This window comes from Herpailurus yagouaroundi, unplaced genomic scaffold, assembly GCF_014898765.1.
Source record: "Herpailurus yagouaroundi ecotype Mexico unplaced genomic scaffold, PumYag 163, whole genome shotgun sequence".
NCBI lineage: Eukaryota > Metazoa > Chordata > Mammalia > Carnivora > Felidae > Herpailurus > Herpailurus yagouaroundi.
In genome coordinates this window covers 25,872,393-25,891,597 of record NW_024412404.1, presented here as the reverse complement: position 1 = coordinate 25,891,597, position 19,205 = coordinate 25,872,393, and the positions used below count along the sequence as shown (strand labels likewise).

At 55.3% G+C, this 19,205-nt stretch overlaps 1 protein-coding gene across 2 annotated transcripts; it reads right to left on the bottom strand.

The window, feature by feature from the left end:
* Positions 1-2,939: 2,939 nt before the first annotated feature.
* Positions 2,940-19,205, bottom strand: GPRIN2 (G protein regulated inducer of neurite outgrowth 2). 2 transcript variants are annotated; one of them, XM_040485654.1, is made up of 2 exons: positions 19,104-19,205; positions 2,940-4,658 (listed from the first exon to the last, which is right to left on the bottom strand). In XM_040485654.1, exon 2 carries the CDS (start codon positions 4,651-4,653, stop codon positions 3,280-3,282), a length of 1,374 nt encoding a protein of 457 aa, XP_040341588.1. In that variant the 5' UTR covers positions 4,654-4,658; positions 19,104-19,205; the 3' UTR covers positions 2,940-3,279. The 2 variants fall into 2 exon arrangements, with proteins under 2 accessions (XP_040341588.1, XP_040341589.1); XM_040485655.1 differs by lacking the exon at positions 19,104-19,205 and adding an exon at positions 10,229-10,358.

Sequence of the window (19,205 nt, the reverse complement as noted above, 5' to 3'; positions counted from 1 at the left end):
AGAGGGGGGCTGCTGCCTGGACACGGAAGCTCAGAATCTAGGGCGGATGTTCTGAAGGACAAAATCTGTCAGAAAAAAACAAGACCAGCCAGGACCATGGACCCTTCCCTAGCAAAGCTCTGACCTCCAATACTTTATTCTAAATTCAAAACAAAACAAATGTACAAATAATGAAATCCATCACCTTCCAGAGCAGGGCCTGAAGGGGACCCAGAAAGTCTGGTCAGAAATCTGGAATCTGAAGGGAGATCTGTAAACTAAGCTGGTGGCCATGTCTTGAGACCCTAAACCACTGCTGGTCAGGCCCAGCCAGGGAGGGGCCACAGCAAGGGGATGGGGGCCGGGGTTCGTTCTCCAGGTCAAACTCAGATTTAAGCTGCAGCCAGTCCAGGTGGACCCACTGGCGAGGCTGTGCAGTCTGGCTAGTGGGGCCACGGCCAGGGCAGCAAGCTTAACCAGGAAGTTACGATGGGGTCCCCAGCCATGCACAGCCCCAAGGCTGGACACAGGCCAGACTGGATTCCAGCACCACCTTGCAAACATTTATCTTGGTCACGATGAGTTGGGTGGAAGGACTGGCTAGGCCTTCCCACTTGGGGCCCAGCCCAGCCTGCCATCCTGGCCCACCAGGTACAGCCAGGAAGGAGTACTGATTGGCACACAGCAGCCAAACAGAGAATGAACTCAAGGGAATTTGCATGTGACAGAGAAAGTCTCTAAGAGTTTCAGCCAAATATCCTGGCATGTGGCCCTTCACCTGCCTCTCCTTGTCCCAGGTAGTGGCCTCACCTCCTTTTGCTCAAACTGGAAACCAGCCTCCTAAAACTCCTCCTCCTTTCTGAAGCCACTGCAGGCCCTGTGTGCACCCGTGTATGCACATGTGTGTGCATGTATGTGCATGAATGCCCAACCCCCAGCTCCCTTTCCATCTCCCCGACAGGCCCCTCCTTGGCTCGCACACCTATATCCCCCTGGGCCCCAGCCTCCCACCTCTCCCACACTAATCTCTCCAATGGCAGCCAAAGGGATGTTTCCAAAATGAAATCTGACCCCATCACCCTTTCCACAGCTCCCCGAAGTCTGCTTCCTTAGTCACACAGGGATCCTCACCACGGGGACCCCTTGCCAGCCTCCCAACCCAACAAACACCCCAATCCAACGTGCATTGCGGTGACTCACCACGGTGCAGGCAGGACAGGGGCCTCCATGCCTCTGACCAGGCTGTCCTGTCTGCCTGGTACGCCCCTTCCCACTGCCACCTGTCTAGCCTCACTGTGTCAAGACCCCGCTCAGTTGTGGCCTTGTGCACTGGTGCCCTCCCCACTCCGTTTCATCACCTGTCACCTCATGGCCCCACAGCTGGGGCTCCCAGAGCCCTGGTGCAGCGCCAGGCACATGGGCAGCCTGGTACGCACGTGTCATCGCCCAGAGTGTGATGGGCCTGCCTCGCAGAACACCCAGAGGCACAGACGCGCTGCGCAGTAGCCAGAGCCTACGCGTGCGTGAAAACTTGCTTGTGCACATTTTCACCGCTCACCACGCCAAACCCCTCTGCCCCAGCCCCACCCTCAGAAGCAGTTCTGATGTGCTGTCATTTTTTTTTTAAGCAGAGTGGGAAGGGTGCGTTTGGGGGTAAGAAAGCCCCACCTCAGGGCCATGGGAGGCATTCAGACCTCATGCATGCCTTCCTCACCTTGTTCCTTTGGCCCGTTAGAATGCCAGCCCTGCTTTCCAACTCAACCCGCTTTTGGAGGAGTCATTTCCACCACAGTGAGTACAGGGTCCTTGAGGTAGGGAAAGCTAAGCCAGCTGCCAGGTCCCGGGTTCCTAAGTGCATGAGGCCCAGGAACAGGGTCAGGTCACGGGCAGGGCTGCACATGGGCCCTTACTCCACCCTCCCAAGCCAGGGGACCCTGAGCAGCACACTGACCTGGCTCCCTCTTCAGGGCAGGCTGGCAGATTGTCCCAGGAGCTTAGGATCTTCAGCGCTAAGCCCCAGGATGAGAACACAGGCCCACTCCCAAACTCCACAGGTCTTGGGAGGTCCTTGGGCAATGAAGCCAGGCTGTGCCAAGCCTGTGCCCTGGGTTCCTCACCGCATGAGCCCAGCCCCCTGTTCCTGTCCCACGTCAGCTCACATGGGCAGGGCTGGGAGGACAGGCTCACAGGCCTCCCAGCTCCCCACGGCCTCACAGCTCTGGCCATTTCCCACCAGGTGAAAAACCCCACCCCAGGCTCCTTCCCTCCTCCTATCCATTTCTGCCTTCTCTCCTTCCAAGAACCACACTGGCCAGGAATAAGTCCTTAAGCCAAAGGAATGAGGTGATAATGGTGTCGTTTCAGGCACTGCAACGTATTTGGGGACAAGTGGCCACGTTTTCTCCCCTTCCTGAGGCCAGCCCCTGACCCGATGACCAACAAGGAGGGCTGGCTCTTAGCAGCAGCCCCAGGCCCTTCTGGGATGCCCGGTGCCCTGGTACGGATGTAGACCCCGCCTCCTCAACCCTGTCAGCTCAGTGAGGGTGCAGACAGCCCATCTCATTCCCCAAGGATTCCACAGAACCTAGCACAGGATACAGACTCAATAAATCCTTCTGGTTCATGACTACACTGCACTGACCACCAATGTGCTGCGGGAAAGCAGCCCAGGCTTCAGCCAGCCCTGGCTCGGAAACTCAGCCCACCACCTCCAGCAGTCCAACGGGCATGTCAGCCATGGCCTTGCCAAATGCCTGTGGTTTCACCCATAAATCAGGGCAAAGAGGCAAAGACTCAACAAGGGAAGGTGACAAGCACAGTGTGCGGCACATAGGAGGTCTTAAACAGTGTCGGTGGCCATCCCCAAAGACCCAGCCAGTCCCTGTGTCACGTGGGGCCCCAACTTTCATGTCAGGAATTGGTTGTATCTGAGCCCTGCTTTAAAATACAGCCACCAAGAGTCCCAGGGGAAATCACGGCAGAGTTCTGAGGAGACACTAAACAGAACATCGAGAATTTTTACAGAAAAATCAGGATCTCCCTTATGCACAGTGCTGAAAGTCTGTCCCAAAGTTCAGAGCCTGGATGTGCAGGGATGTGGCTCTCAGGAATGAAGCCCTTAAAAACCAGCCCAGCTGCAAGGAGCAGGAAGTCCCCAGGCTGCAGTCCTGTGCCCTGCGGTCAGCCAACAGCAGAGACACATCCACGGCTGCCAGGAGGTCCAAGGAGCCTGGGGCCCCCACTGTCCCTGGCCTGGGGCTGAGTCCACGGGCCCAGGATAGCTCTGAGGGCCACAGCTCCTCACTCGGGAGCTGCACTGGAGCAGCCGCAGCAGCTGGGGCGCCTCAAGGACTGCATGACAGCACGCAGAGGCCCCCTCCGGCCCTCCGCAGACAGGCTGTCCTCGCTGGTGGATGCCCGCTGCAGCTGCTCAAACTGCATCTCCAGATGCTTCTGGATGGCCACGCCAAGTACCTCAGGGTCCACTGCAGCTCCATACACCTCCCAGGTCATGCCCTCAGCATCCCATCGCACATCCCGCACAGGGGATGGTGCCTCCTCCAGGTCAGACCCCAGAGTTACCTCCGGGAATGTGTGCAAGGCCACGGGGGCTTCCAGGGGTGGGCTGGTGGCCACAGCCTTGCAAACCGCCATGGGGGCTGCCTGTACACCAGCATCCTGGGCTGACAGAGAGGATGCCAACACAGGGGCCAAGTCACTGGCTGAGGTCATGGTCCATACATCCTTGGTCCTGGTACCAGGCTCCGTGACCAACCTGGTGGGACCCCAATGGTGGGCACAGCAGTGGGAATGCCCAGGGAGCCCCCCAGGCAACCTGCACTGGAACCTCACCCCATGCTGAGCCTGCAGCCCAGACTCACTTACCGATGCCACTAGTTTGGGAAAGGTCAGGATCCCCGGGGCTGGCAGGGCATGACAGCAGCCACCGGTCCCCACCTCTCTCATATTGCAGAGGAGAGTTGCTGGGGACAGGGCATGGCAGGAGGTCGTGGCTGGCTGCCCAGTGGCTTTGGGCCCAGCCTGGGGGCTGCTGCTGTGGGTGGTTGTCCCTCCCAGGTCTAGTGGCGTCATCCACACCTGACTGTCTCCCAGTGTCCAGGCTGAGTTCAAAGTCCCTTCCTCTGGAGCCAGGTCCCTCTCTAGGCCTGCAGGGGCCCAGCCTCCCTGGCCAGAAGTACTACTGGGCTGCAGCTGAGCCCTGTGGACCGGTGAGCTGCCAAGGGCCGAGCAGCTGAGGCTGGCTTTATGGGCACCACTGTGGCCCCGGGTCTGGGTGCTGCGCACCAGGTCCGAGTGGCTCCTCTGCATGGCAGCAGCACCGGGGGCCCTCAGGCGACCCAGGTCACCACCACCCACGGTAGACACATTGCCCACAGTGCTGCTCCGCCAGTGGCCCACAGCACGGGGCCGGGGCCGGGGGCTGGAGGCCTGCGTCTGCTCCGTGCTCTCAGCGTGGTGCTCCTCTTCCTCCGGGACCTGCGGACTGGCGCTGGCCTCGCCTGGCTGGGCCTGCCATACAGTGCTGCTGGCGCTCTTGCGGAGCTCTGGTCTCTGCCCCTGGCCTTCCAACAGACTGGAAGAGCTCCGGGACAGGGGCTGCGGGCAGGGACTCTGGGGTGGCCGGGCACCCTGGCCAGGGCGGCTGGTGCTCATGATGCCTGCAGGAGAGAGAGGGAGGGAAGGGAGTTGAGTAGACTCCGCTCTGGGCTCACACGGTACAAGGCACACAGCAGGGCATAGCTTCAGCGCTAGCCTGGATGATGGCTCGGAGCCAGGAGCCAAACAGTGACAGGACACCAGACACTCCAAATCAAGATTATCACACATCATACACAATATGACACTGCAAATATCTAATAACCGGTACCAAGTGATTAGAACCAGCCCTAGGGTAGGGTCCTAGATTATGTGGAGGGAGGAGAATCCAGGGGAGAGGCCAAGGCTGCCAGGACACTGGGGGCGGGCGCTTTGGGACAATAACTCTTAGTCAACCAGCACAGGAGTATCGCAGTATTTTAATAACCAGTAAAGCTTGACTGGCAAATACTAGCTGGGTTCCTCCCAGAACTGTCCGTATCCATCTTGCTTTGGACTGGGGCCTCCCAGGTACAGAGTTGTCGTTCAAAAGAGGTTTGTGAGATAAATGAACAATGAATAGAGGGCACACAGAGGACACGCCCTGGGTTCTCCCCTGGCCCCCTCCCCACCCTCTCAGGCCTAGCCTGGTTGGGCGATCATGTCTCTGGGACTCAGTCTTGGCAGCTGTGAAGGGGAAGGGGTTTTCTGACTCCCTTGTCTGGCTCCAGGGTAGGGAGAGACCCCACGCACCAGCCCTTTACACACAGGACACTTGGCAAATGCTCACTCATTCCACAGCCATCTTCAGAGCACACAATGCATGCCTGGCCCTGGAGTTAGGGGACATGGAACTAAGATCCTGTGCCTCCAAGAATGTGGTCTAATATCACCAATCGGAAACGCCCTCCATCAAATTTAAATGCCCTCTTGCCAAGTGTGCTTGCACCCACCTTGCCTCCCTCCTTCCCTGCCTTTCCTGTCTCTTCCCAGCCACACGGACCCCTCTGGACCTGCTCACTGACTCTGGCCCTTCAACATCAGCACCTCCTCCCAGAGAAGCTCTCCCAGGCTGGGCCGGCTCCATCTCTGGTTGAGCACTGTCTCGCCTGGATGCAATAACCTGGCCACCCCACCAATCCGAAGCTGTCAAAGCAGGCCTGCGCCCTGTCCCCCTCTATCTGTCCAGCACCTAGCACTGCCCTGGCACACAGCTGGCCCTCAGAGAATGTCTGCCACGTGCCTGGCCGAGAGAACAAGAGAATATAAGAGTAAACCCACAGAGGAAAGTGCTGAGCACCAAAAACGGGGTCTGAGAAAGGGCATTTCCAGGAGAGCTCACTTTGTGTGACGGATCAGGAAAGGCCTCCTGGAGGTCGGGCCTGGAGAGAGAGGAAGGAGAGGTGCCGGGAGAGGAGGAACAGGATGAGCAGAAGGCAGGAGGCACATGAGGGGAGCAGGGGGCTGAAGGCCGGGCAGGGCCCCAGGGGGAGGAAGTGGGGTCAGGGCATGTGGGCCAGCCTGGCCCTGGCTGAAGCTGTGAATGAGGAATATCTCCCAGAGACTCCCTGCCAGGCAGGACCAGCTGCAGAAACAGGGTGGGGGAAGAAGCAACAGCCGCAGTTTGGGCAATCCCGGTCCTGCCCTCCCACCCCCGGGGCTGATAAGAACCGCCAGGAAACAAGCCACCTTGACCAGGGGAGCAAGGCCACCTGAAAGGGAATTCGGAAAGGGCTCTTGGAAACTCCGTTTCTGTATAATGACAAACTTCTTCTGCCCCAGCATTCAGGAGACAGCTGCTGGCTATTCAAGCCAACAGTGAGGATGCTTCTGGAGCTGCAGTCCCCTGAGAGCTCGAGGCCTGCTGTGGAGTCCAGTTCAGCACAGCTTCTGGGCCAATGGAAAGATCTGCACTGTCCGATTAGATCAGCACTGGCCACATGTGGCTACTGAGCACCTGACAGACGGCAAGTGTGACTGAGAAACTGGCTTTCTAATTTTACTTAAATTGAAGCAATTTAAATGGAAATGGCCACATGTGCCTAATGACTACCATACTGGACCGTGCAGCTCTAGACACAGCTCCTGCCTGGACAGGGGTGTCCCATCCCTGCTGCTCCTTGGGGCTGAAGCCAGACTGGTCCCTGGAACAGCCAAGAAAAGGATGAGTAGCCAAGAGAGGACTAGAACCCAGTCCCTATTCTCAAGGAGCTCTAAGATGGATGTATAAAGGGCAACAAAGCCATTAACCATCACAGTGATGATAATAACAGCTCCCAGTACCTACTCACCTTGTGCCAGGCATGTGCCACATCCTTTGACACACTGTCTCATTTAAGTGTCAGAGCAGGCTCATGAGATGCATCAACCCCATTCTACAGATGAAGAGGCCAAAGCTTAGAGAGGTTTACTGACTTGCCCATAGGCACAGTGAGTGCTAAGTCAGGAAGCAAACCCAGGAGTGCTTGAGGTTCTCTGTGCCCACTCTGAGCACTGTGCAGACCTGCACTGTGGCCATCTTTTTACTTGTCTGTTGCCCTGACTCAGCTGAAGCCCCAGGACCCAACACAGCATCTGGCACTTGCAGTGGCTTCCATGACATGCCAGTGGGACTGGCTGAGTCCCGACTCAGTCCATGACTGAATGAGTGGGAACAAAGCCTGGACCCCCACCCACCTGGAGTCAGGAGAGCAGGGGATATACCTGCTAGCTGGGAAAGCTGTGGTTACCAGCAGCTCCAGGCAGGCGACAAGCACCCAGCTACAGGTCCAAGAACACCAAGAAAGCTCTATCTGGACAGCCTACACAGCCGCTGGCTGAACCCCACCTACCCCAAACCCTCCTAGGGAGCAGGGCCATAAAGAGCCAGGCCAGGCCCTGCCCCCTGCCCTGAGGAAACAGGTGGGATGAGGCTGGGGGTGCCCTCAGACCCCCCCGCAGGGGCTAGTGAGAAGCCACCAGTGACAAGGGTCCCACTGTCCCTGCCTCACCAGATGGCTGTCCAGTGACCAGGACTAGCCATGACCCAGAGAGAACAGTGATCACAGAGACCCCAGTTGGGTGGGTATCTGTGGCTTCCCCTCCTCACCTCACCTCCACAAGTGGCAGGTGACAAATCTGAGGCCCAGAGCAGCTCAGAAATTTCAGAGAGCCCACAGCTGAACCCCAACAGGATATTTCTCCTACCATCTGGCCTTCCCAGCTCTGAAGAAGGGAAGTACTCTGAGGAACGCCACTCAAGTCATCCCAGGGAAAGGAGGTTTCCCACACCCCCTATCACTAAGAACAGGGGCCTCCAGGGAGTGAGGGGAGCTGACCAAATGACCTTGGGAGTTGTGAGTAAGCAGGAGGGACAGGGGTCTGCTTCTAACGCTGACTCTTCCCCTTCCTGTGAAAGCACCCGCAGGTGCACACCTCCCTCCCTGAGCCTCAGTTCCCCAGTCTACAGAACGGAAGTAAGTCTCCACTGCAAGGTTGCTGTGAATCCTAATATGATGGAACAGCAATTGCTAATAATAACCTTCTCTTTCCTCCTCCCATCAGGAGTGGCCTGTGCTCAAGGTATCACAGAGACTAGTACTGGTGGACAGAAAGGCCTTTTTAGGAAGCCACTGAGACACCCAACAGGTTAGCCCAGTCTTGCTTCCCAACCCTTCCTGTCTTCGTCTCATCCTAGAACCCAGTCACCACCCGTGTCCCCAGGTCTCCATCACCATACGAAGCTTCCCAAGCCTTACTTTGGGAGGATACACATGCACATGCTTACACATGCGTGCACGCAGACACACACATATGGAAACACACAAGTGTGGAGTCTGCCTTCCAGCTGGCTTGAGTGGCATGCCCACCTGCCTTACAAATCATCTAAAAGGCTCTGGGTTCACCCCAAAGAGACCCTAGGAAGATGTTTTAGCACCAGATAAATGACAGGTACATGGAGGTAGCCAAGACCCCTGGTGTTCTTTGACACCTTATTGTTCTCTCTCCTGCCCCATTTGATGCCAAAGTTGCAATGTGGCCGTGCCTTGTGGCCAATACAGGACTCTCCTGGTGCCTCAGTTCTGCTGGTCAGTAAATGGAAGAACAGCCAGTTTCACATGCAGCAATCAACCAATGTTATTTTGAGTAAAACCTCCCAGTTCTGCAGAAACTTTCAAACTGGCCCAACCAAAGAAACTGTTAGGTTGACTTGGTCAGAGATTCTAGCTCCCACCATATCACCCAGGCCTTTTAGGGTGTGCCCAGGGGGACCACCAAAGCCACTGCAAGCAGGCCTTGTCTCAGACCACACTGTGGCATCCATATACATCTCTTGTTAAGCGACAGGCATTTGGATGATGACTTCTGCTTCCAGCAAAACCAAAACCGGAAAAGCAAATCCAGGTGGTCAGGAAGGGAAACGGCTCCAATGTTAAAATATGGACTTTAACCCTCAGGGACCAGGTAGGGCACCACACAAAATCCTCATTGGATAGTGGGGGCATGGCAACCTCCAGCAGGTGGTCTGGTCCATCCCAGCGGCAAAAGGGGGCCTGACGGGACCACTCAAGGCCAAAGTTGGGCAATGCAGCAAGAAGCATTCCTGAGCTACCAAGTAGGACTGTTTGAAGGGGACAAAATCTGCTCACCACAGAGAAGACGAAGGGGCCTTAAGTACAAAATGCCCAGGTCACAAGTTGTGCCAGTAAAGGGTTCTGGGATAACTGTGAGGCAAAGGCCCAAAGGACCCCGCTCTGCTCACTAGAGAGAGGCCAAGGCCCCCACCAGCCCCAGAGCTTTCTCCCCTGAGCAGGATTTGCCCACACTTCCCAAGTGGTGTCTGGGGTGGAGAAGGTAAGCCTCCAGGCCCAGGTGCCCCAAAACAAAGGCAGCCCGGGGAAGCTAGTGTCTCCCTACCTGCATGCTCCCAGGCACCCGTGCACCCATGCACCAGCATGGGCCGGAGCCCCACCCGTGGCCACATCAGAGGCCGACGCACAGGCCCGTTTACTGTGGGAGCCGGCAGGAAACAGCATCTCCACGGCTGCACACCAACCGTGCAGGCCGCCTCTGGCTGTGGGGCCAAAGGCCTGAACACACCACACGATACACTCTCCCAGGACAGGGTTCCCTTCCCCGCCCCTCCACACCAAGCCCACCCGACTCGGGGAGAAGGTCCTCAACACAATCCCCCAAACTAGGCTACAGATCTTCCCAGGAGCTAAGGCAATGACTGAGGGAAGATGAGGCTGTGGGGCAATGGGGTAGGGATGGAGGGCAGAAGGAAGGAGAGGGAAGGGAGGTCTGGGGCTGGGGGCAGCAGGGAAGGGTGGAGAGAGGGGTGGGGGTGGAAAAGGGAGGAGGAATGGGAGGGGACGGCGACAGCAGCGGGGGTGGAGGCAGAAGACGACGGGGTCCTAGGCAGGGGACTGGAAATGGGAGGATGGGCAGACGAGACGTGGAAGAGGGGATGGGATAGGCAATGAGAGGAGAGAGAAGAGGAGGGACGCGGCCATGGGGGGCGCTGAGCACTAGGCGGGGCCTGGGATGCGGAGGGTCTGAGTGCACGATGAGGTGAGGAGTGGGGTTCTGGGGCGCAGGAAAGGAAGGCGCCGCCCATCCCACCACCCTCCCCTACCCCCCACCGCGGGCACGCACACAGCCGGCCTCTCACCCACTCGCCCGCCCGGAGCCGCGCAGGCCCGCGGAAGCGCTGCTCCTGCGGCCGCCACAGGTGCCCGGCGCAGCGGCCCAAGATGGAGCCGGAGCCGGAGTCGGCCCGGGCCGAAGACGCCACCCGCCGCCGCCCGCCTGGCCCGCGGAACCAGCGTCGGGGTGGCGCCCTGGGGCGGCTAGGGGACCCGGGAGGAGGGGCGGAGGGGGGGGCGGCGGTCCTGCTCACCTGGGCCCGCCCCCGCGCTTCAACGCCCGCGTAGGCGTCCCGGCCCCGCCCCCTGCCCGCGGCCACGCCCCCGGACACGATCCACCCCGCCCCCACGGCCCCTCCGCTCCCCGCACTGCCCCTAGCCCACTGCGCCGGAGCCCCACCCCTCTGTCCACGAGCCCCAGGTCCTCCCTCCCGTGCTCAGGACATGTCCCCACTGTCCCGTCTCTGCGGCCCCGCCCCCACCACGATCCCTTGTTTCACCGGGCTGCCCAAAAACCCCCCAAGATACCCATCTTCCCGACCTGCCCCCACCCCCCGAGTCTTACAGGCTTGGCTCCCCACAGCCCTCCAGCCCCCGACCCAGCCCCCAAGTACACTTCCTCATTGCCTCGCCCCCTCGATCTCTGTTTACCTTCACCACACCCCTCACCGAAGTCCACGGGTCCTCCGTCGACCCCCTTCCTCACGGCCCCGCCCCGTGTCCTTCGTCATCCTGGCCCCGCCCTTCACAAGTTTCCGGCCTCCGACCCCACCTTCGAGGCCCCATTGCTCCAGGGCCACCCACCCTCGGATACCAAGCCGGGTCCCCCATCGTGCCGCCGCTATGCACCCCGTTCTCCAAGACTGAACTCCACAGTCCCATCCTCCCAGATCCACATTCGCGGACTCCAAGACTGACCCCGGTCTTTTGAGCTCCGCCTGCACGGCCCCTCCACGCAGCCAGCCTTGTCCCCAGAGCCCTCTGCCCAGCTCCCAGAAGCCCAGCCTGGTAGACTCCGTTTCCAGAATTGCGTCCCTGGCCCCGTCCCCCAAGCCTGTATTTTCCCACCCTTTTCTCCCCGCCCGTGTCCCCATCCCCACCTTTGCCCCCCAATCCAACCTCACTCCAGGCATTCAGTCGCCAGCCCGGCCGCCATGGACCCCAACAGCTGGCATGTGCAATGACCGTGAGTGAGAAGGTGAGTCAACCCCACCCAAGCCCACACCCCATCTTGCCGCTTCCTCTAGCTGGCATTATGCCCTCCCACCGTCCCTCCCTCCCTCCCTCCCTCCCAGCCTCTCTGCCCCGCTCCAGAAAGCATCCAGGCCCTGGGAACACCTGGCTTTGCCTCCGTTCCCTCTATGTCCCCCAGTATCTGGCCGAGCTTGGGGTTCACAGACTCACAACAGGTAGCCCCCCACACAGGCCTGCCCATGACACCTTCTGCTCTTGAGCGGTTCCTGCCACCCACCCCCAGAGCCACACAGTAAGAAGAGTGTGACCTGTCTCAGGGCCCCAGTCTCTGAGAATTGGGTCCCAATGTTGTGTCCAACTCCAGGAACTCCTGATTTGCTTGCCCAACCTCTTGCTGAGGGGGTCTGCATCCCTTTGGTCCATTGCCCCCAGAAGCCAATGCCTTTCTGCTCCCCCTCCAGTTTGGGAAGACCCCGGACCCCAGCCTCACCTTTCCAGCCTCTCCCAGCCCTGCTCTGAGGCCAGAGCATCAGGAGAGAGTCAGCAGCCCCTCAGCCCCTGGATTGAGGTGGAGAGTAGAAAGCCGAGGCAGGAAGGTGCACCATTCACTACCCTTCCCCCAGCCCCTAGCCTGGCACCTAGTCCAGAACAGGGGTGTGCAGCTCTATGCAACAGGTGTGGCTGGTACCTCACACCCAGCTGCCCCCACCCCACGCCACCCCGGGTATATTCCCTGCATGCGGGACCCCTCCCAGCCTCAGTATCCCTGTCTGTAGTTCTGAACTGCCCCTCATCAGATTATTTCATGGACCAAAGGAGACAATGATACCACCCTGTCACACACAGCCTTTGGGCCCACAGGTCATACCCTCACACTTTTCCACCTGGCTTTTAACGCAAGCATCCTTGCCTCCCCAGGCTCCTCCTCTCTGACCTGGAATCCTGCTGCTTAGGGCCTGGCTGGAAGCCTTGGCCCTACCTCCTCTGCTCCTCTCACCACGGTCAGTTACAGCTTCCAGTCCGGGCTCACTCACTGGTGGAGTCGGTGACATTCTGCTCAGGAAGACTCAGACTGCCCTAAGCGCCCCTTTCCAGTGGGGTCTTAGAGCATTGACCCAGAGTCTCGCACAGAGCTATGGAGGGGGCAGGAAGCACTGAGGGGTAACAGGAATGTCCAAGTGGAGGCCCCAGGCCCTGTCCTCCCACCACACACAGATGGGCAGAGGGATCTTGCCCAAAGGAGGCAAATGGGAGATTTGTTTGGTGAGGTCACCAACCCGCTCCTGCTCCCGCCTAGCAATTAGGGCACCTCCTTTCATATCTCAGGAATCTTACTCATATTCCCCATTTAGGGAAATAAGCTGAGCCCCAAGAAGGGATGAGCTGCCTGGGGTTACACTGAGAATTGGTGCCAGTCCCTGGGACTTCCTGCTCCCTGGTTATATGAGAGCCATCTGAGAACCTCAAGACGGATGTTTCAGGGAGGTGGCTCGGAGTTGGGTGTCCATCTGCAGATGCAACCTGGCTGGACCTGCCACCGGGGTCTCTGAGAATCACCCTGGCCTTGGCATCTTGGCCAGCTGGTCCTCTTCTCCCAATTGTGGCTTGGCCAAGAAGCTTCTCTGGCTGCGGTGGCTGCCCAGGGAGAGTCAGCCATGAATTGCAATCCTAACCGCCCCCACATATTTACTTGCTCTGCGATCCCACACCCAGGCAAAACTGTTCACCTTTCTGGGCATCGGTTTCCTCATCTGCACAGTGACAGTAATTGTACCTCCTCCCAGGGTTGTGGGAGAGACAGGGTTTGTGAAAGTATTCTGCAGAATGCTCTTGCTGTCGTCAATATTTATCAAGCTCCTCCTGTGTCAGGTTCAGGAGATAAAAAGCCAGGACTGCATGGTGTGGAACAGGAGTGGGGTTTGTTGACTGCTTTAGTAGAGAGGGGAGGCTCTGGTTTAGGACCCCATGGGCCAAGTGCCATTTCCTGAGACTTGGAATCTGGCAGAAAAGAAGCAAGTATGGCGTACTCAGGAGTTCTGTGGGGGTATGGGCGACACCAGGTGGAGAGGCGAGTTGCACATGAGGAACTGGAGTCTCCCAGAAGGTCTGGGCATCATGGGCACAGGGGTCCCTGAAGCCACAGGAGTGGGTAAGGTCTTCAGGAAGAGTGTAGCAAGAGCACCTAGGACCCAGCTATGAGTAACCAAGTAGCAAAGAACTGAGAAGCAGCAGCCAGAAAGGAAAGAGGGAAACTGGGACACTGCTGTGACATGGGGCACTTAGAGCAAGCAGCTTCAGCAAGGTGCTGGAGGCAGAACCCAAGGAGTGCACTGAGGGAGGAGTCAGAGGGGAAAACTCTTTTCAGCAGAGCCATAAAAGGGAGAAGAAAAGAAAGGTATTACCTGGGAAGGGATATGGGGTCATGAGAGAGATTTGGGGGACTTCGTTATGGTTTTTTTTTTCTGGTTTGCTTTTTAATACGCTGCATCATGGAATAGGATTCCTTGATTCCAAGCAACACGGAACAACTCAGGCTAAGTTGGACACAAAGGGAAGGTGTTGGGAGACTGCAGGGAGCTCAGAATGGAATCTAATGTGGAGAGCTAGCCTTGGTCCTTTAGGATGGGAGCCAAGTGACTCCAGACCTCAACAACAGGAGCCACGCCACAGTCTTGCCCTGTCATCGCCACAGAAGGAAGGATTCTGGTTGTTTGTCCTTTGCCTCTCAGCTCAAGATTCAAAGTCTCAGGGAAGCAGGAGCTCTTTTGGGCGAGCCATGGCCATATGCCTTCTATCCTTGGACGATAGAGGAATACCTGTCTGAGTGTATCTCTAGGAGTACCTGCAGCCTACCAGGATATTTTCCCCCAGACAGCGCAATGGAGTCCAGGTCCCCAGACAGACCCACTGCACGTTGTAACAAACTGAGCACGCTTGACAGTGGGGGGGGGGGGGGGGGCCAAGGTGGTGATGGTAAAGGAGCCATAAAGAGGGAGCAGATGAAGAGGTGGAAAGAGTGGGAGCCGCTGCTGGTATAAGGTCTCTATGTAACCGGAAAGCAAGCAGAAATGACAGGGGTAGTACCTAGGTAGGTTACTAGGCTTGGAAATCTAAGTTTGATGGTTTCCATCTTCTCTGTGAAAGAACAGGCAAGCTCTTGTTCTGAGACAGAAAGGGGAAGATGGAAGATCGGAAGGGGTGAGAAGAGCAGAGGAGGTATGAAATAGAGATTGCAGAGGGGGGACGAGCCTCTGTGGGTCAAAGAAAGCAGTAGAAGATTGCCAGGCAATACTGGGGCCCAAGCAAGATTCGTGACTAGCACTAATATCCCCCAGAAAGAATCATCAAAGAAAAACAAATTCTAATCAGGACTCACAGTTGTAAGGGTGAAAAAGGGAGTCGAAGACCACAGCATTTTGGAAGCTGGTGGCCAGAAGGATACAGCTGAGCCAGCTGGCCCTTCTGCCATCAGTGGTGGAGACGTTGGCTTACCAAGAGTCAGCTGAGTTCATATCCAAGTTACTCCAACTGTACATGCTGTCATTATGCAATTACATAAATAATTAAATCTAATTCAATTAAATAGCACATGAATGGATGGACTATGCATAGAAGAAGAAAGTTCTGTTCCTATGAAAACTAGGTTAAATGCTTTGGAAAGTGAGTCACAAAAACTGCTGTCAGTCGAGTGTGGGAAGGGCAACTTGAAACAGAACAGGAGGAAAACCATAACAATCTAGAAAATTCTTGAATCGGATTGCTTCCCAGGTGTCTTGAAGTTGACTGACTTGCCTATGAACCAATCATTTATTAGACCTGAACGCTGGATAAGAGGGCTAATCCTGTATAGTTTAGGCAAATAAGAGAATTTTTTGAATACAGCTTCAGGCAATTGCTGAAGTCAAAGACTCAAATGATGTGGGCAGGGCCCTCCATCACCTACTCCTTCCCCCTGATTCCCTCTGGATTAGATTCATTCCTTTTTTAAAAATTTTTTAACTTTATTTATTTATTTAGAGAGAGAGAAAGACAGCACGAGCGAGGTAGGAGCAGAGAGAGAGAATCCCAAGCAGGCTCTGTACTGCCAGCACAGAGCCCAACGCAAGGTTCGAAACCACGAACCGCGAGATTTTGACCCGAGCTGAAATCAGTCAGACACTCACCCAACTGAGCCACCCAGGCACCCCACTCTGGGTTAGATTCATTCCTACATAGACTCTCTCCTCTTGTGAAACAAGAAAGCCAGCAGCCCCAAATCTACGTCCTCACATCTCTGGATCCACAAACCGAATCTTACTGACCCTGCCTGACAATCCCGGGCCAGAGGGAAAGAGCTCTTTGATTGGCCAGCCTGTGTCATGCACTCTTCCCAGGACAGTGGGGGCACTGTCCTACAACTGGCAGCCCCTCAAGGGTCACAGAGAGTGGTGGGCCGGCAAGATGCTGTTGCCAGACTACAGGGAAAGTGACACCGAGCTGTCCCAAAGCGTAGATGACCACGGGCAGCAGGGTCTCTGGGAGTCTCAGAAAAGGAGCCACTGGGAGCCCAAATGTGTCAGTGTGTCTTCAATGCCTAAGGAAGGGAGAGCGTTGACTAAATTCAACAGTGTCTGTTTTTCAGACAAGAAAATCCCTACAGTATGAGAGATTCCTGTACCCTTAAGATCCATGAGTGAAAAGACTGTGTCTTTTTGTCTGACAAAAGACACTGACTTCCCAGGACCTGTCATATAATAGATGCTGAAAGAAAGGGAGGGAGGGAAGAAGGAGGGGGGAAAGGAAGGGAGGGAGGGAGGAACTAGTTTACCAAGATATACCTATTACCTATTACCTATTAATTACCACCTCAGTTTCATCCACAAACATTTTACTGAGTCCCTAGTAAGTGCCAGTCCTACATGATGAGCTGGGAAGGCAGGCTGTATCAGAGGTGCCTTGACCTCAGAGACTGTGTGATGGGGCATTCAGGGACAGCCCTGATAGACACACAGACAATTAGATCAGAGTGGTAAAAGGAGACAGATGGGGCTGGGGCACACAGAGAGGAGGCCCTGTGGTAGACATCTGTTACTTTTTAGCTCCCCACAGTCCGCAACCCCGCTTCATTTAAGGGATCACCCACTACAGAGACTGCCAGTTGTCCCCCAGTACTTATTCTCCCTTTCTGTAGGCATAGAACTGCTCTAGCCGGGAACATGCCCGCCCAGAGTGGAGAGCACATTCGTCAGACACCGTGCAGCAAGGCATGCTGTGTGACTGACTGGGCTCTGTCCAGTGAGATGTTAGCAGAAGTGATGCATGAAGTTTCAGGGATGTGCCCCCCAGCAAGAATGTGCTTCGTTCTTTCTCCCCTGGTTGTCATGAAGTCAATATTGCTAGGCAATATCATCATGCAAGATTTGTGACCAGCAGTAATATCCCCCAGAAAGAACCATCAAGGAAAACCTAGTTTTAATTCTGACTTACAGTTGCAAGAGAGAAAAAAGAGAGTCAAAGGCCACAGTATTCTGGATGCTGGTGGCAGGAGGATATAGTCTAGGTGGCCAGGACTTCTGTTCTCAGGAGTCAAGTCAACTGGGGTTAGGCCAGTTTGGACCATTCAGATGAGGGCAAGGCCCCAGAGACATCACTACAACAGGATAGAAGGGCCTAAATCTCAACACTATACAGTTGTCTATCAGCCCTGGACCATTTATGACCGAGCTTTGCATGAAAGAGAAATTAGCCTGTAGTCTATTTTAAGCTGCCGTTTGGAGTGAGGCTCTCCTACCGAAAGAAAGCTTATATACTAATTGAGACAGAATTTTGTGCCTGGAAGAGAGGTACACGAGGTAACAAAACTTCAAATGTGTTCTCAACACATAGATGTTGTAGGCTGGAAAGCTGGAAACCCTTGCTGTAACATGCTGAAGCAGCTGATAAACTGATTCCCCGCGTACCCTGGAAAGTCATCTGTAGCTGTAAGAACACGGTGGAATATTTTACAGTACTTGTGTCTGCTGCCTGCATCTTGCCACTCTCAGCAAAGCCCTACGTGAGCCAGAAGAAGTTGACCAGAGCTAGCCAGCATGCTGGCAGAGATCTAAGTCTCAAAGTTTTCTGCAGTTGGAAACTTCAACTGCTTCTATACCCCAAACTGAAGCAGGTATAGAAGATGTTTTTGAAGTAGCATTAGCAGGAGACAAGACTATGGACACTAGTCTTTGTCAAGCACTTTGAGTTAAGAGTTCTCAGCCTGACAATGACAGCCAGCTCCACGGCAAAGACCAGACCAAGGATGTTGCCTTCGAATCTAAGCTGAACGTCTTTGCTGATGCAAGTTCAGAGGGAGGTGGTCAGGTGTCTGCTAAATGAAAGACCAGAGCTTTTAGGCTTAAATCTTAAATGTGTGCCCATGAGAACAGCGGGAAGCAAACAGGCAGAAAGCCAACTAAGATTTTGAGGGATGTGTATTACCAAAGAAAGCATGAGCCTGGCCAGTACAAAGCCTTCATTGTTGACTCCATAAAACAACCAACCTCCACAGGGTAATGTATGGAACTGTTGAATTACTATATTGTACACCGAAATATAACACTGTATGTTAACTAAGTGGAATTAAAATAAAAACTATTAAAAAAAAAACCCAGCCACCAACCTCTTGCCACCAAACCCATACCAGGAGGAAGTGGGCTGCATAACTGAATAGCCCCAAGAGGTGTACATCTTCAATGCCAGCTTTGGATTTGGCCACAGACGGTAGTAGGCAAAGAGGGGACCACCAGGGCCCAGAGGGACAGTCATAGAGAAAGGGCTGTCATTCAAGGAATTTGCTCTACTCCCTGCCCAATTTCTGCCCAGCAGCCAACGAGTGGCTTCAGTGGGTTCCCATTTTTCCTTCATCTGGACAGGGGTTCCTACTGTGTTACCCTATTCTTACCTGTTGTATATTGGGTATGATGGGACAGTTTGTATATGAGTTTACAGGACACTGCACTATGATGAACCATACCCATACCTGGCACTGTGTAGTCCATGCCCAGATGCTAGTCTAAGAATTGTGTGCCTGCCTTGGATGCACTCGGGAGAGGGCATTCCAAACTTTGAAGAATGGGGGACACTGATATTTGGATGGCTAAAGGAATAGATTGCTATATAGACTGCTAACTGCCCCTAGTAGTCATGATCCCCTCATTTGTTTAAAGAATCCCTGCCATGGGGCGCCTGGGTGGCGCAGTCGGTTAAGCGTCCGACTTCAGCCAGGTCACGATCTCGCGGTCCGGGAGTTCGAGCCCCGCGTCAGGCTCTGGGCTGATGGCTCAGAGCCTGGAGCCTGTTTCTGATTCTGTGTCTCCCTCTCTCTCTGCCCCTCCCCCGTTCATGCTCTGTCTCTCTCTGTCTCAAAAATAAATAAACGTTAAAAAAAAAAATTTAAAAAAAAAAAAAATAAATAAATAAAAATAAAGAATCCCTGCCTTTTACCTGGCAACAGGAAATCCAGGGGGAAAAGCTATATTTGGCCAAGCAACTGACCAGTAGACCTGAAGTGGGGAGAGGTGATGTCTTTAACCAGAAGTGGGGGCGGGGGGTGCCCTCCTCTTTTCTCTTTTCTGTTTCCACTGGCTGGGTGGTAGAGATCGTGCAATATCTCAAACCACACAAATACACCATACTTGCGAGTACTGAATAAACAAGATAGGAAGAAATCTGGGCTCCCAGGCTGCTTACCTGCAGACAGGTGAGAGAGAAAGAAACTTGTCTTGCTTAAGCCAACCTTACGTGCAGTGTCTCTTCCAGCAGTTCAACCTATATTCTAAAAATTACTCACCC

Coding starts and splice junctions, on each gene's coding strand:
- GPRIN2 (XM_040485654.1), bottom strand. CDS start 4,653: ATGAGCACCAGCCGCCCTGGCCAGGGTGCCCGGCCACCCCAGAGTCCC.